Source organism: Pyrus communis, chromosome 17, assembly GCF_963583255.1.
Source record: "Pyrus communis chromosome 17, drPyrComm1.1, whole genome shotgun sequence".
Taxonomy (NCBI): Eukaryota; Viridiplantae; Streptophyta; class Magnoliopsida; order Rosales; family Rosaceae; genus Pyrus; species Pyrus communis.
Window position 1 is genome coordinate 5,570,443 of NC_084819.1, and position 15,724 is coordinate 5,586,166.

General features: G+C 34.9%; 1 protein-coding gene and 1 pseudogene across 1 annotated transcript; both read right to left on the reverse strand.

Annotated features, from left to right (window-relative positions):
- Window positions 1-476: 476 nt before the first annotated feature.
- On the reverse strand, window positions 477-1,309 carry LOC137723795 (thaumatin-like protein; annotated as a pseudogene).
- Window positions 1,310-7,806: 6,497 nt separating this feature from the next.
- LOC137722945 (protein P21-like) lies at window positions 7,807-8,658 on the reverse strand. Its single transcript, XM_068462077.1, has one exon. The coding sequence runs from the start codon at window positions 8,614-8,616 to the stop codon at window positions 7,939-7,941; it is 678 nt and encodes a 225-aa protein (XP_068318178.1). The 5' UTR covers window positions 8,617-8,658; the 3' UTR covers window positions 7,807-7,938.
- Between the last annotated feature and the right edge of the window lie 7,066 nt (window positions 8,659-15,724).

Below are 15,724 nucleotides of genomic sequence, written 5' to 3' on the forward strand. Positions count from 1 at the left end.
AGGTTAAATGACTTACTGAGTATCCTCCTTTGGTCTTTCTTAACTAGGGAAATTGTGCAACTAGTGTTGCTTGGATGATTAGTCCTTAAATGTCTACTTTTCCGCTTAACTACATAAAAGGAAAGCATGTAAAAATATAGCTTTCTTAATTAGGGAAATTGAGAAGCTATAGTTGCCTGGATGATTAGTTATTAACTTGTTACAAGTAATTTGTTACATAATGCACACCGTTACAAGTGCTGCCAAAGACGTGATTCTTTTAAAGCAAAACTATAGTTTTTTATCGATGATCAAGCAATACAATACAAATCAACCCAGATGATATCCGGTAGCTGATCAAACAAGAAGAAAATAAAAACTGAAATAAACTGACAACTTGGTCAACTGATGTGCCACGACCTTATTGCGTCGTATATCAAATTGCAAACACTGGCAGATATATATGCCTGTAGCAAGGAAGCACATACATGCTTCAATCATGGGCAGAAGACAACATTGAAGTTAGTTCCACCAGGACATGTAAATGTACTGGTTTGGTCATCCTTAGAATAACTATAAGCATCCAGGCACCGACTCTTAAAAAACTTAAAGAAGTTTGTGGGGCCACAATTTCCAGAATTGCAACAATATTGATCAGTCTTGAACACAGTGCAAAGGTTGTTGCACCCTCCTGGAGCCCTCAGTTGGTTAGGGCACTGCCCATTAATATCATCCGTGCACCTAATCCCCCTAGTGCACCCACCAGACGTGGGACTAAAGTCCATAGGTACATTAAACCCATCAATAAGAGAGATGTCAAAGAAATCCAAGTTGTTAAATTGATTAAGGGCATATTCAGCTAGGGTGTTTGGTGGTTGACCATAGCCTTGGCATTCGAGGACACCCCACAATCACCTGTTTGGCATTTGCCACATCCTGCTCTATCAAAGTCGCATCTTATCGGCCCCAAATGTGAGCCCCCTTTGGTACTGGCACTCACATCTAAGGCCCAGGATTGGCCTTTGCCGAGCTGGCGGCCACCGCCTGGCACATCAGCTACCTATACAGTGTAGGCACAGTTGTTTTGGATGTCAAATCGAGCTGCATTGGTTGATGCAAAGAAGAGAATGACACATAGGATGGAGAAAACTAAAAGGCTTTTAGGGAGACTCATTGTGGGAGATAAGCGATACCAAAATTTGTAGATTGGTTTTTTGTATGGTTGTGTTTTGAATTCTAAGGTGGCTCATGAAGTTATATGGAGTGCATTAGTAGTACTTATGTTTGTCATCAAATGACGTCAGTTTATTAGCTCAACATTTCCGCCCAGGCCCACTCCTTCAAGTTTCCACAAGAAAAAAGTGTGAGACTTTTCCAATAAATGATAAATATCTCCAATTTTCTCTTTCTATTCTACATCTTTTCAGTACTACTTTTTATTAAATAAATCAAAGAAGAAGTTACGTATAAAAATTTATAAAAATGTGTACCAAAAAAAAGGTGAATTTTTGCACACTATTTCACAATTATTGGATGAGTTTTAATATTTAGACTTATATCTATTTATTACATAAATTTTGAAATTTATATTCATATAACGGTAGAATTGTGACCATCACCATCACTTGAAAGCAGTGCGAAAAATATTTCTTTTATTTTGGTAAACTAAATCAGTGAAACACAAGTACTTAATTGTGCAATAGTTGCTTAGATGAAAATGCTACTACAGTAATGAGGAATGACTAGAAACAGATTTTTCCAAAATCAAAGCGTAAAATGTAGACAAACCTACCCAGTTTGTAAACATTTGGAATACATACGCCTATTCTTTACATATTACAGAGAATTTAATTAAATTATTAATTATAGGGTTCTAAGTTCAAATTATTAGTTTGAATTACAATATTTTTATATGAAGGTGTTTGGGAGTCAGCTTTTCCTAGTTGTTGAAGATGGAAATGATTAGAATTGGGGTTTCTTAACTTTCAGCCATCGCCGAAAATCCTGTCACCCTCTTCTTAATTAGTTCTAGACTTGGAGTAATGGGGTTTAGTTATACATTACTACGCATACAACATTGAGTGGTACGGTTCTCTCGATTGGCGAGCTCAGGCCACAAAGATCTGGAGTGGATCTTCTTTCACCTAGGCAGACAACATTGGTGATGGTTACTACCACCGGGGAAAGGATCCTCGCTGGATCCTTTTCCTAGGAATCCCGTAATCGTGTTCATTTATCGTACATTATACGGTTTAAAATTTAAAATTTAAAATTCAAATATAAATAGTACATAATGAAAACTGATCATACGATATACGGACACGATTAATAGATCTTAAGGATCCATAAGAAAAGGATCTGACGAGAATCTTTTTCCCTACCACCGTACCACGATGGATAGCCACAGAAAAGTCTCAACGAGCAGAAATTAAATCTAAGCATCAGACTAGCCACACAATATTATTTCACTTCACGTGGATACAGATTTGATCTACTCTACCATTATTGCTAGGCTTTATAATACTACCAAGTCAAAGCCTAATTTGGTCCAAAGTGATATATCAATGCCATAGGAAAAAGTCTGTCGGTAGAAATTTGGCATATAGCCTATTCAAATGGTATAATTCTATGGTAGATGCTTTGGCATATAGCCTATTCAAATGGTATAATTCTATGGTAGAAGAAGATGATTGGTAGTGTTTTTGATTTTTAGCAAAGATTAAGGTTTGTGTGGGTGGAGATATTTCCTTTTTTTGTTTTTTCACATAATTCAAAATTAAAATGGAAGAGGAAGATAGGGTTTGTGTGGGTGTACACACCCCTCGTTAGTTCTTACCAAAATTACGGTTTGAGCAAGTGTAGATAATTTTAATTAGGGAAATTTTTTGAAATGTCATATGAACTTGTACGAATTTTTTAATTTGTCATATAAACTAAAATTTTAAGTAATTTGTCATACCAACATTTTGAAATCATTAATTTGTCATCTCTCTCTAACTCTGTTAAGTTTTCCATCTAATATAAGTCATGTGCCTCACACATGACTTGTGTTTAAGGTTATTTCGGTCATTTTAAAACCTTACTTCCATTTTATTAAGTTTCTTCTGGATATTCCAAATATGTAATGAAACACAAGTGAAAGTTTGCATTTTAGCATGTCACGAAGACATAATTTCATACGAGCTCTTTAAATGAGAAATAAGTTGACGTTTTGTGCCATAAATTAAGTTGTAGATGCATATGCGCTAAAGAAAAGTAAAAAGTTTAAGTGCTTGTACTAAAGAAAAGAAACAAACTTGTGAAAATATGTTAAAATGACCTAAATAGCTCCAAACACAAGTCATGTGAGAGGCACAACTACTTCCTTTTATTTCTCCTCCATCTTCTTCATCTTCTGGTGGCAGATTTGCTATTATTAATAGTGAAAAATTGAAATTTTGGATTGGTGGTGGGCCCAACTACTCCTAACCAACTATTAGCAAATTGCCTCTGTTTTTTATTATATGGGAGACAAATTTTTGTTTGTTTTTCATTTCAGTGCTTCAATTCTTGGCCATGATTTTTTATGCATTGGACATGGACATGTGGAGAGGAGAAATTTGTCTACACAGTACGAATACATCATCACGCTTATGTTTGCGACAAAATGATAAATATATGTGTATATTTTTATAAACAGTGTCGTTAAATTTCATAAACAATGTATAAAGTTTCATAAATAGTGTTGTAAGTTTTCATAAATAGTGTCTTAAGTTTCATAAATAGTGGAGAAAGTTTCATAAGCAGTTTAAGGATTTGCATGGATCCGCACGTTAGATTTATTTTTTAATTTTTTTTAATATTATAATTATGTCATTTTCATTAAAATTTAAGTTCTTTTGTCATTTTTATTAAAATTTAAGTCTTTTTAATTAAATAAAGTTATAGCATGGTTTTTTTGTGACATCCCACATCACCCAGGAGAGTGGATCCTGTAAGCCTTATATGTATATTCTCATTTTTACCTAGCACGAGGCCTTTTGGGAGCTCACTGGCTTAGGGTTCCATCGGAACTCCGAAGTTAAGCGGGTTCGAGCGAGAGCAATCCTATGATGGGTGACCCACTGGGAAATTCTCGTGTGAGTTCCCAAAAACAAGACCGTGAAGGTGTGGTCGGGGCCCAAAGCGAGCAATATCGTTCTACAGTGGAGTCGAGCTCTGGATGTGGTGAGGCCCCAAGCCGGGATGTGACAATTTTTATTAAAATAAACTTAGTTCAAGCCTTTTTCATGAATGTTCCCAAATATCTAACCCTAGAGAATCTTCTAATATACTAGGATTTATACAATCACAATCTTAATCTAATAGGACTGCAACATTATTGTATTATTATTCTATATAAATTTAAAAAAAAATAATTTTGAGTTATTTTTATAGTATACTATAGGCAAAGAGTGAGATTAAAAAATTATAAAACATCAAAAATAAAAATATCAAGTAATTTAAAAATACTAGACACGTTAAAAAGAATATAATAATTAATTTACAAGTGCAAAAACTGTGAAAAAAAAATGCACAACGCTCGTGATCGCATCCTCTACGCTTTGAGGATGGGTACATCGTCGTTTGAATTTTTAAAGCCATACAAACCCTCATGAATAGTATTTTAAGGGAGTTCAAAATAAACCAATATCATTTTCCTTAGTGATTAATGAAAATTGAAGGGTTTTATTGTCAAAAACATGCAAGGTTTCCTCAACCTTGAAACCCAACACCTTTGATTTTGCATATCTTTAAACATTTGGTATTTTGTAGTAATGTACTAATGTTTTTTCATTAGACTCTTATTTTGGGGTATGTAATACTTAAAAGACAAATGTTGTTTTATGTTTTAAAGTAATATTTATGTGACAAATTATTATGTTTTCAAATTTTTGGGGGTCAAATTATGTTTTTCATTTTTATTATTTATTGATTTACTTAATGGATAACGGGTCGGGTCATCTTACCTGATAATATTAACGGGTCAATTTCGAGTCGGGTCAAATTATCCGTTTACTTTAACGGGTGTTACACGACATGACCCATTAAGATATTGGGTATGTCAAACGACACGAACATTAAAAACATGACACGAATGCCAGGTCTAAGTTTTCCTTACAATTAGAGTCAAGGTCGATTGAGGTTTTATCAGGACTTAGAACTTGCAAACCACTATATTACAGCTTGAACTTGCCGATTCTAGCAACAGCTAATTAAAAGGACACACTTGCAATGCAATATTAATTAGGGAAAACTAATGATAAGGGCTTGAAAACTTTGAATGTTAACCAAAAACTATGTAATAACTTTATTTAATGGTTAGGACAAATCCCAATATTGAATCAGTCCAATTAAAATGGCCCAAACATTGAATTTCCAATTTTACATTTAAATCTTTCAACACTTGGCGCGCCCAATCCCATTTAACAATTCTCTTTGCTTTTAGATCTCTCTGCTATTCTCTGCCTCCATAACCTCAAATCCTTTTATACTCGACGTGCCCACACTCATTCATACGCATGCAGAGTTAAAGAGATGGTATGCTTCTGAAATTTTTCCTCACTTGCTATCAATGGTACGCTTCTGAAATTTTTTCTTGTAAATTTCAATTCTTTTTGGGAATTTGACTTAGGCTTTTTCTTTTGGGTCACTTGGGTTGAGTGGCATGAGTAATTTTGTACCCTTAATTGCTTCTTTCCCTGATTTGGGGGCTTTGTTTATGATTCATACTTTTGTAGAGCTTTAAGAGGAAGTGAGTGAGTGACTAAGTGAGGAGAGGGATAGCTTTGTTATTGGAGAAGGAAGATTACTACTGCTACTAGTTGATGATTTTGCTTGATTTGGTGATGAGAAAATGATGGGTTTTGTGGTGGTGGTGGTGGAGGAGAAGAAGGAAGGTGGGGCTTCTCAATTTTGACTTTTGACCATAGAAAAAAGAGATGAAATGAAGTAGGAAAATTAGGGGAGGAGGAAGGAAAAAGAGATCCCCTTTGGATCTTTATCAATTAATTCCAAATCAGAAAAGGGCTTAACAAGCATGACAGTAACAAAATAATTCATACTATTTCTGAACTGAACCAAAATAATTTACATTATTTCTGAATTGAAAAATAAACACTATTTATGAATCTACAACAAAAATTACACATTATTTGGGAAAATGAATCAAACTCAACACGTTATTTCTAGAACTACAGAGAATAACCCACACTATTTCTGAAATTGAACTAAAATATCACACACTATTTATGGAACTACAACAAAATAACCATAGACTATTTCTGAAGCTATAGCAAAATAACTCACACTATTTTTGAAACTTAACCAAAATAATCCACATTATTTCTGGAACTACAACAAAATAATCCACACTATTTATGAAACTATAACAAAATAACCACACTATTTCTGAAACTTAACCAAAATAATCCACACTAATTCTGGAACTACAGCAAAATAACAACACTATTTCTGAAACTTAACCAAAATAATCCACATTATTTCTGGAACTTAACCAAAATAACTCAGACTATGTCTGGAACTACGGCAAAATAACCACACTATTTTTTAAACTTAACCAAAATAATCCACATTATTTCTGGAACTACAGCAAAATAACCCACACTATTTTTGGAAAAACAACAAAATAACCGCCCTATTTCTGAAACTTAAGCAAAATCACCCACATTATTTCTAAAACTAAACCAAAATAATTCAGACTATTTCTGAAACTACAGTAAAATAACTCACAATACTTATGATCGGTCACTAAAATGATTTGGGGATCAAATTCCATCTTCCTTGTAAAATCGGGCCCAATTATCTCAAATTCCATCTTCCTTAATGGTGGTGATGAAAACGGTTGTATGACTTGAATGCTCTGCCTTAATGGCAGTTAAAGAATTTGTACTAGTTCAAAGTTACTGTTTGATGAAAGCAGTTGGTGCTCCGCCTTAATGGCGGTGAGATTTATATGGTACATCTTAATATTTGTGAATTGGCTAAGGATTGGTTTAGGCTCTGTTAGGGGTAATTATAGAAAAAAATAATTTTATTGCGGGTTGGGCTTCACTTCAGCCCATGTTTTTAATGTTTGTATGGCTATTTTATGAATAGTTTTGTTTTTATGATTAAATATCAAGTCCTTTTGATTAAATAAAAGTTTATGATGGTTTTTGGTTAAAAAAAAGTTGGTCCAAACTTTTTTTATTAAAGCTCCCTATTAATTAACTAGGATAGTTGGCATTCAAACATACAACAAAAAAGGTAAAATACCTAAATCACTAATTCACTATGCATGCTTTATTTTAGAACGCAGTATAATTTAAACTGTAAGATGAACGATGAACATATACTTGAATCAACGTATAAGAGCCTAAAGATGAAATGATGTTGAGGCTTAGAGATAAAACAAACTCTAGTTGAAGAATCTAAATGAAAACTGATGTGATATCCAAGTGGTAAATGCGATAATGTTTATATATATCTCAACAGATCTTTTTTGTAGGTTAAATGACTTGCTGAGTATCCTCCTTTGGACTTTCTTAACTAGGGAAATTGTGTAGCTAGTGTTGCTTGGATGATTAGTCCTTAAACGTCTACTTTTCGGCTTAACTACATAAAAGGAAAGTACGTAAAAATATAACTTTCTTAATTAGGGAAATTGTGAAGCTATAGTTGCTTGGATGATTAGTTATTAACTTGTTACAAGTACTTTGGTACATAATGCACACCATTACATGTGCTGCCAAAGTCGTAATTTTATTTAAAGCAAAACGATAGCTTTATATCAATGATTAAGCAATACAATATAAAACAGCCCGGATGATATCCGGTAGCTGGCCAACGGATGTGCCACGACATTATTGCATCACAAACCTATTGTTCGTATACTTTATTGTAAAAACTAGTAGCGAAGGAAACATATATATGCTTCAATCAAGGGCAGAAGACAACCTTGTAGTTAGTTCCAGTAGGACATGTAAATGTACTGGTTGGGTCATCCTTAGGGTAACTATAAGCATCCGGGCACCGACTCTTAAAAAACCTAGAGAAGTCTGTAGGGCCACAAGTTCCAGAATTGCAACAATATTGATCAGTCTTGAACACGGTGCAAGGATTGTTGCACCCTCCTGGAGCCTTCAGTTGGTCAGGGCACTGCCCGTTAATATCAGCCGTGCACCTAATCCCCTTAGTGCACCCACCAGACGTGGGACTAAAGTCCATAGGTACATTAAACCCATCAACAAGAGAAATGTCAAAGAAATCCAAGTTGTTATATTGATTAAGGGCATATTCAGCTAGGGTGTTTGGTGGTTGACCATAGCCTTGGCATTCGAGGACACCCCCACAATCACCTGTTTGGCATTGGCCACGTCCTGCTCCATCGAAGTTGCATCCCGTCCGAGCCCAAATGCGAGCCCCTGTGGTACCAGCACTCACATCTATGGCCCAGGATTGGCCTCCGTCGAGCTGGCGGCCACCACCTGGCACAGCAGCTGCCCATACAGTGTAGGGACAGTTGTTTTGAATGTCAAATCGAGCTGCATTAGCTGATGCAAAGAAAAGAATGGCACATAGGATGGAGAAAAGTAAGAGGCTTTTAAGGGGGCTCATTGTGGGAGCTAAGCGATACCAAAATTTGTAGATTGGTTTTTGTGTTGGTGTGTTTTAAATTCTAAGGTGGGTCATGAAGTTAAATAGAGCATTGGTAGCACTTACGTTCCTCACCAAATTCAACATTTCCGCCTAAATTATAGGCGGCCCGATTCTTCTAGTTTCCACAAGGAAAAAAAGTAAGAGAGACTTTTCAAAGAAATGATAAAATATCTCCACTTTTGTCTTCTACGCAATATCGTTTTAGTATTACTTACTTTTTTATTGAATAAATCAAGGAAGAAGTTATGCATAAAAATTAAAAGGAATGAGTAGAAAAAGAGTGCATTTTTGCTCATCATTCATTGAGTGTTGGTAATGGTTCATGTCCTATTTGTTAGTATTGAATGAGTTCAAATTTTTAGATTTATGCTATCTACTATAAATTTTTAAATTTAAATTCATTCAGTAGTAATAAATAGGTTGATGAACATCACCGTCACTTGATTGTTATAAGCAAAAATATTTCCTTTGTTTTGGTAAAATAAATCAATCGCATACGAGCACTTCATTGTGCAATAGTTTCTTCAATGAAAATGCTACTACATTAATGAGTAATGACGAGAAAAAGATATGTTCAAAATTAACGCATAAAATGTAGCTAAACCTATCCAGTTCATAACAGTTTGAATAAGATAATACTAGGTAGATCAAATTTTTAAACTAAATTTACAAATTAAATGATGTGCCACCAATAGGAAATAAACATGTTAACAAACACTTGATTAATAATCCAATCATCAACAACTAAAACGTTCAGTTTACTAAGTTTGGTTTAAAAATTTGGTCTACCTAGCATTACATGTTGAAATATATACACCTTTTCCTTACAGATTAAAGAGAATTTAGTTAAATTTTAATTACAGGGTTCTAAGTTCACACTATTAGTTTCAGTTACAGTATTCTTATTCGGATATGCTATCCACACACCCTTTTTTACTTCTCACACACCTCTTGTTAATTTTTGTCCGTTGATTTTCTTCAATTCATCTGATCCGACGGCCAAAAACAAAAAATGTGTGGGAGAAGTAAAAAAGAGTGTGTGAATATCACATCCCTTCTTATTTGATGGTGTTTGGGATCAACTATTGCTAGTTTTAGGAAACTTTTGACGCTCTCACGAAAATCTTAGATTGAAATCTTATTAATTTGAATACTTTGATTAAAAGATAAATATTAAATTTCAGTATTAATTAATAATTTTTAACTTAAAATAATTTCTAACTTAAAATAATTTCATAGATTGTCACAAAATAACTAATTATTTCATAAAGAAATACACAAACAACTTTGTTTTAGAGGGACAAAATTTGTCCACATATTCACACAGGAGACCCATCAGCTAAATGAATTCACAAAATTTCTGGAAACGCACGCGCCCCATAACCTCTAGAAGGACCACGTGCAGGCCCACGATATTTTAAAAAATAATAATAAAATGCAGTGTACAACATTAAGAAATTTCGGAAGTGAGAGATCTATTGTAACGACCCAAAATTATAGAAAAAATATTCTCGAAGCAAGATTCAGTGGTAGACCAAAAACAATGTCATGGTTAATTAATATTCTATAAATTATAATAAATTTAATTCGATTATTTTATGGATGCATCTAACCTTCTTGTTAGACTACTTACATACTCTCAAACGGGATCAAGCTATTTGTATTTCACCGTCAATTAAACAATTTTCTAAAATCTTCAAATGGTGATCATTTACGATATTAAACTCAAACAATTGAATCACATCAAACAAATATCAAATATAATTTCAAAACGTCGAAATTAACTTTAAAAGGCAACATTGAGTTTCTACCTTTCGACCAAAAAATAAAAAAATAAAAATAAAAATAAAAATAAAAATAAAAATAAAAAAGAGGCAATGTGGCCACTGGCCACGCGCCATCTTAGGCGGCGAATTCCGACCAACTTCAAAAATTATCAAATTTTACAAACATGTAGAGCTCAATGAGGGAAACATTTTGCATACCTTGGCCGAAGTCCAATTCGGCTTGGAAACACCTGAAATGGCCATCAATTTGTCAACCATCAAATTGGGTGAGCTTCGATTCATCTAACCCGTCGCTCCACCGCCCCCAAACTGGTTTGGGGTTTGTTCCTGGGCCTAAGAGGAGCCTTTTGGTGGTGGTGATCGAAGGGAACACTTCAGAAATGGTGGATCACCGACGAAGGACCATCACACCCACCGGTGCGGTTCTTTATGAAACTGAGGCCAAATTGACTTGGGTTTTGGATGAAAATGGTAAAGGAAGGGATGCTAGGTCTACTCTAGGTGGTGAGTGGGTTCAATTCGTCAAAAACCCATCATGAAAGGCGTCGTAAATCATGGATGTCGTTGGGTCGGGTAGCGGGTTAAAGGGAAGGAACTTAGTCAGCCGGTTCTTCATTTCTCCCATTTCCCTCCTTTTTCTCCTCTCCCATTGGGCAGCCACTCCCTTCCTCCCTCATTTCTCCTCTCATCTCTCCATCCTAGCCATACACATGGAACCCAGATCACTACTCCAGCAAATCTGGAGCCTTCCAAATTAATGGTCAAATCACCATTTTACCCTTACCTTTGTCCGTTTATATCTCCTTCGTTATAACTCCGTTTCACAAACGGTTTTCGCCTACGTGCTTGTGGGATCGAGCTCTATCCAAATATGCCAAGAAATACAATGAAGCATATAAGGATAAAATATGTCCTCGTATAATTATGTTTACCCAACTATGGGCATTTTTGCCTTTTTAACTTATCAAACAAGTATACTCCGTAACATAAATGTGTCGTAACCACGAATACGACTATAAAATACTTAATTTAATAATAAAATCCAAGAATAAGATTTCACCTTTCCCCACTTGAATTTCATAACCATAAATCAATTTATTTCCCAATTTCCTCCCCATATTCCTAAACATGAATATCTAATTCATCTATCTAAAATTTTTCAAGGTATTACATTCAACCCCCATTAAAATAAATCTCGTCCCCGAGATTTAAACCACTGAATAATGGAAAGGGATTTAAAACCCATCCCACCATTTCATTTATATCGAACAAAATCATGACCTCAGTCTATGATTTTGTTCAAGCTCGAAAATAAATCAATAAATAAATCCGCATGGATTTCACACAAATTCAAATTTCCAGCCACAATTATTGGAATTTCCAACCACAATCAACATTGCCTATACCAATATCAGAATTTTCAACCATAATCACCAATGGCAAAACCAATACCATAATTTATGGCCATAATCAACATTGGCAAAACAAATATAAGAGATTTTAGCAATAAGCATCATTGGCTAAACCATTTACCATCATTGGCTATACATAGCTGTTACCATGATTCTCTCTCAAAACTGGTGTATAGAATAATCCAACCTGATGACCGATCCCGCGGCCGATTATCCTCACTGCAATTTTACAACAACGTGAAGTAGGGTAACGAGAGTGTCCATTTACTTCCTACAGCACATATCCAAGTACCCTCCCTATGGACTATAGGTACAAGTTCGTCTGTGTAGACCTCCAGAGGTTTAGGGGATCAAAACCCAAGGCAGCGCACGGTGCCCCTCACTCTTAGTGCCACTCAATCTAGGAGTGTCCATTTCACAGCTATACCACATAGACTATCCCGCAGGAGTAGCCCGTTTGTATAACACCCTCTGAAGGTTTAGGGGATCGAAACCCAAGGGAACCACACAGTCCCTTTCACTCTCAGGTCGTCAAAATCATCCATGAACGTTACACTCACAACCACACACGTGAGTGATTCACAATATATATATATATATATATATATATATATACATATATACATATATATATCTATGTGTGTGTGTGTGTGCGCGCATTTCACATAAATACCTCATTATTCGTAAAACTTAATAAATAATGCAATAACATTGCAATTATATTTCAAACCATCAAGAACACAAGAATATATTTGCTTTCATTCTCCTGCCAGTGAGAGATTCACAATACATATGTTTTTCACATAAATGCCACTTTAATCATATGATTTATGAAATAATGCAATATCAATGCAAATCATAATTAGCATCAACAAAACTCAATAATATCACATATTGTAAAGTAAAATCGTTTGCTCCGATACCATTTTGTAACGAACCAAAATTATAGAAAAATTACTTGGAAGCAAAATGTAGTGGTAGACCAAAAACAATGTCATGGTTAATTAATACTCTATAAACCACAATAAATTTAATTCAGTCATTTTATGGTTGCACCTAACTTTCTTGTTAGACTGCCTACGTACCCTCATTTAAATTGAAAAACCTCTAGTACATCCACTTCCCTATAATCGAATAACAAAGCATAATAAGCTTTTTCCGGAATACAAAAATTCCAAATATGTAAATTTTCTAAATTCTTACCAATCGTAGCTAAAGCATCAGCTATGGGTTAACTTCCCTATAAACATCACAACAATCGGACTTCAGGAAATGAAGCAACGAGCCATTTAACATCCTCCAGTGTGGATATTCCAAGGAGTTAGCCGTAAGTATATATACAAAATATTACGTTTCTAACACTAAATAGATTTATTTAAATAATTTTTAATTATAAAATTTAGTATACTGACATGTAAATATTTTATTATTGAAACAATGATGTAAATTAAAAATTAAAAAAGATTAAAGTTCAATTAATGAAATAGAAAAATGAAGTATTGAAACTAGTTTATTATTACACAAGTTACAACATTAAAATATATTGAAAGATATTAACCGGATGGTAATGCTGACCGTGGAAAAAATGCACCCAAGAAAACGTAAGAATGGTCTCAACCATTATTGTAAGGTCTTAAAAGACTACCAAGCCAAGTCTTCCATTATTGCTAGGTATTAGGAGACTACCAAGTCAAGTCTTCCTTTTTAGGTCCAAACTAACATATCAATGCCATAGAAAATAGTTTGTCGGTAGAACTTTGGCATATAGTCTAATCAAGTGGTATAATTTCATGAGACAAATTCAAATAGAAATTATAAACAAGGGTCCATGTAAACACAACAAATCAAAAAAAGGATGGGCCTCCAATGTAGAAAATATGGAAGAGAATGCTTTGTGGAAAATATGGAAGAGAATGTTTTTTCTCATTAATTTTTCTCTACAAGATTACAAGGATATATATACATGATACAAATGTGTAGGTAGGACAAGGTAGCCGTCTTAGTGTGTAGGTAGGATAAGGTAGGACAGCTGTAGAGGACAAGGTAGCCGTCCTAGTGTGTAGGTAGGACGGTTGTAGGCTGTAGGAGGTAGGACAAGGTAGGACGGTTGTAGGCTGTAGGACGGCTAGTGTGTAGGTAGGACAAGGTAGGACGGCTTGATGGATGTAAGACGGTTTATTCTTCCAATAATAATATTATATACAATTACACAAGGATTTTAACCATATTCCTTATTTGTCTAACATCCAAGACAATAACAAAACAACCCAACCCAAAGGTTGAGCCAGAAAAAGAAAAGCATAGAACACAGCACAGACCAAACCCTAGTCGCTAGGTTCCCTTACCGCCACCAAAGCACGCCCCAACGACCACGAACCAACTTCCCATCATATGCTAGAAGCGAAAGCCAACCAAGCCCCAACAGAAAGAAGAGAAGTTGTCATCCTCAATCAAACTCCACAAAGAACTGATCTGTCGCCACCAATGGTAGAAAACCAGGAAGGATGTCAGTGGAAACCGCTAACAATAGTGCCGAGACAGACAGACAAGTGGAAGGTGACTGTGCGAACACCCGAGCTAAAGCTCTACGCATATTCCGATAAAGCCGTTGAATACGGGGAAACAAGGTGGAAGCAAATCAAATTGAAAGTGAAATTGAGACAGCCCAAACCCATGTGGGAGAGAAAGAAGAGGAAAACAATGGACACGTAGAGGGGAAAGGCAGTGGGGAGAAGAATAAAAGGGAGATCGGAAAAGGAATTTTCTGATCGGGGCAAGGAACGGTTAAAATGGAAGCATAAGGACTGGGAAATAAAGGGGAAAAACATAAAAAAGCAAAAGGAAAGGGGCTGCCACCAACCTTGGCCGAAGGTAAGGTGAACGGCTAGACTGGAAGCTGGAATTGGAAGCACTCACACACAGCGAGAAAAGCTCTCACTCAGAAATTAGATCGGTGCAATGATAGTGTTTTTGGTCTTCACGTAATTAAAGATCAGAAAGGAAGAGGAAGATAGTTTGTGTGGGTTTTACACATACATGGGCGGAGCCGCTAAGGTGGGATGTAGCCCGGAGAGGTTTTTTTGTAAGAGTAGTGTATCTACACACTCATTTTTATTTCTCACACATTTTTCTTAGTTTTCGATATTCGGATTAAATGAATAAGAGTATGTGAATAGCATTATCCTTTTTCAAACTCATGCTTTAATGACTTATGTTAATGCATGTAGCCTATATATAGCCTATATAGCCCCCTCAATTCCAATATGGGTTATTATTTCATGTATATTTAGTAGAGGATAGGTAATAAATAATACTTTTTATGCTACAAGTAATAAATTAGTTCTATCTTCCCTCCCCCTTCTATCCTATTCGTTAAAGAAAAATATCATTTACCTTATGAGATTTAGCCTTCGTAGTTCGTACTTCTTACTCAAGAAAAGAAAAAGAATTTTCTTTTAGTTCGCAATTAAATCCCTATCTCTGCAATTCTTTACTTTTTGTTGCAATTTTCCAATGAATGCAACCTTTGATATGTTCTTAATCGCTTTATTTACTTATTCTTGGTTTATTTAGCAGGTTAATTATTTATATGGTCCTTGAAGTTGTCGGTTAGGGTTATAATTTCAAGAATTGTTTATATTCTATTGCCTTTTTTTTATATTGATTAAAAATAAATAAATATGTGATTTTATGGTACTAATTTCAGCTAGCCCATCCAAAAAAAAAAATCCTAGCTTCGCCATTGTACACATACCCCTCTTTAATTCTTAGCAAAATTAGGGTTTGTTTGGATGAAAATAATCTTAATTGGTGTCGAATTCATCATCAAGAAGATTCGAATTTATTATTTATCACTTATAAATACTA

Bases quoted from the DNA above. Each gene is read 5' to 3' on its own strand.
- LOC137722945 (XM_068462077.1), bottom strand. From the start codon at position 8,616: ATGAGCCCCCTTAAAAGCCTCTTACTTTTCTCCATCCTATGTGCCATT.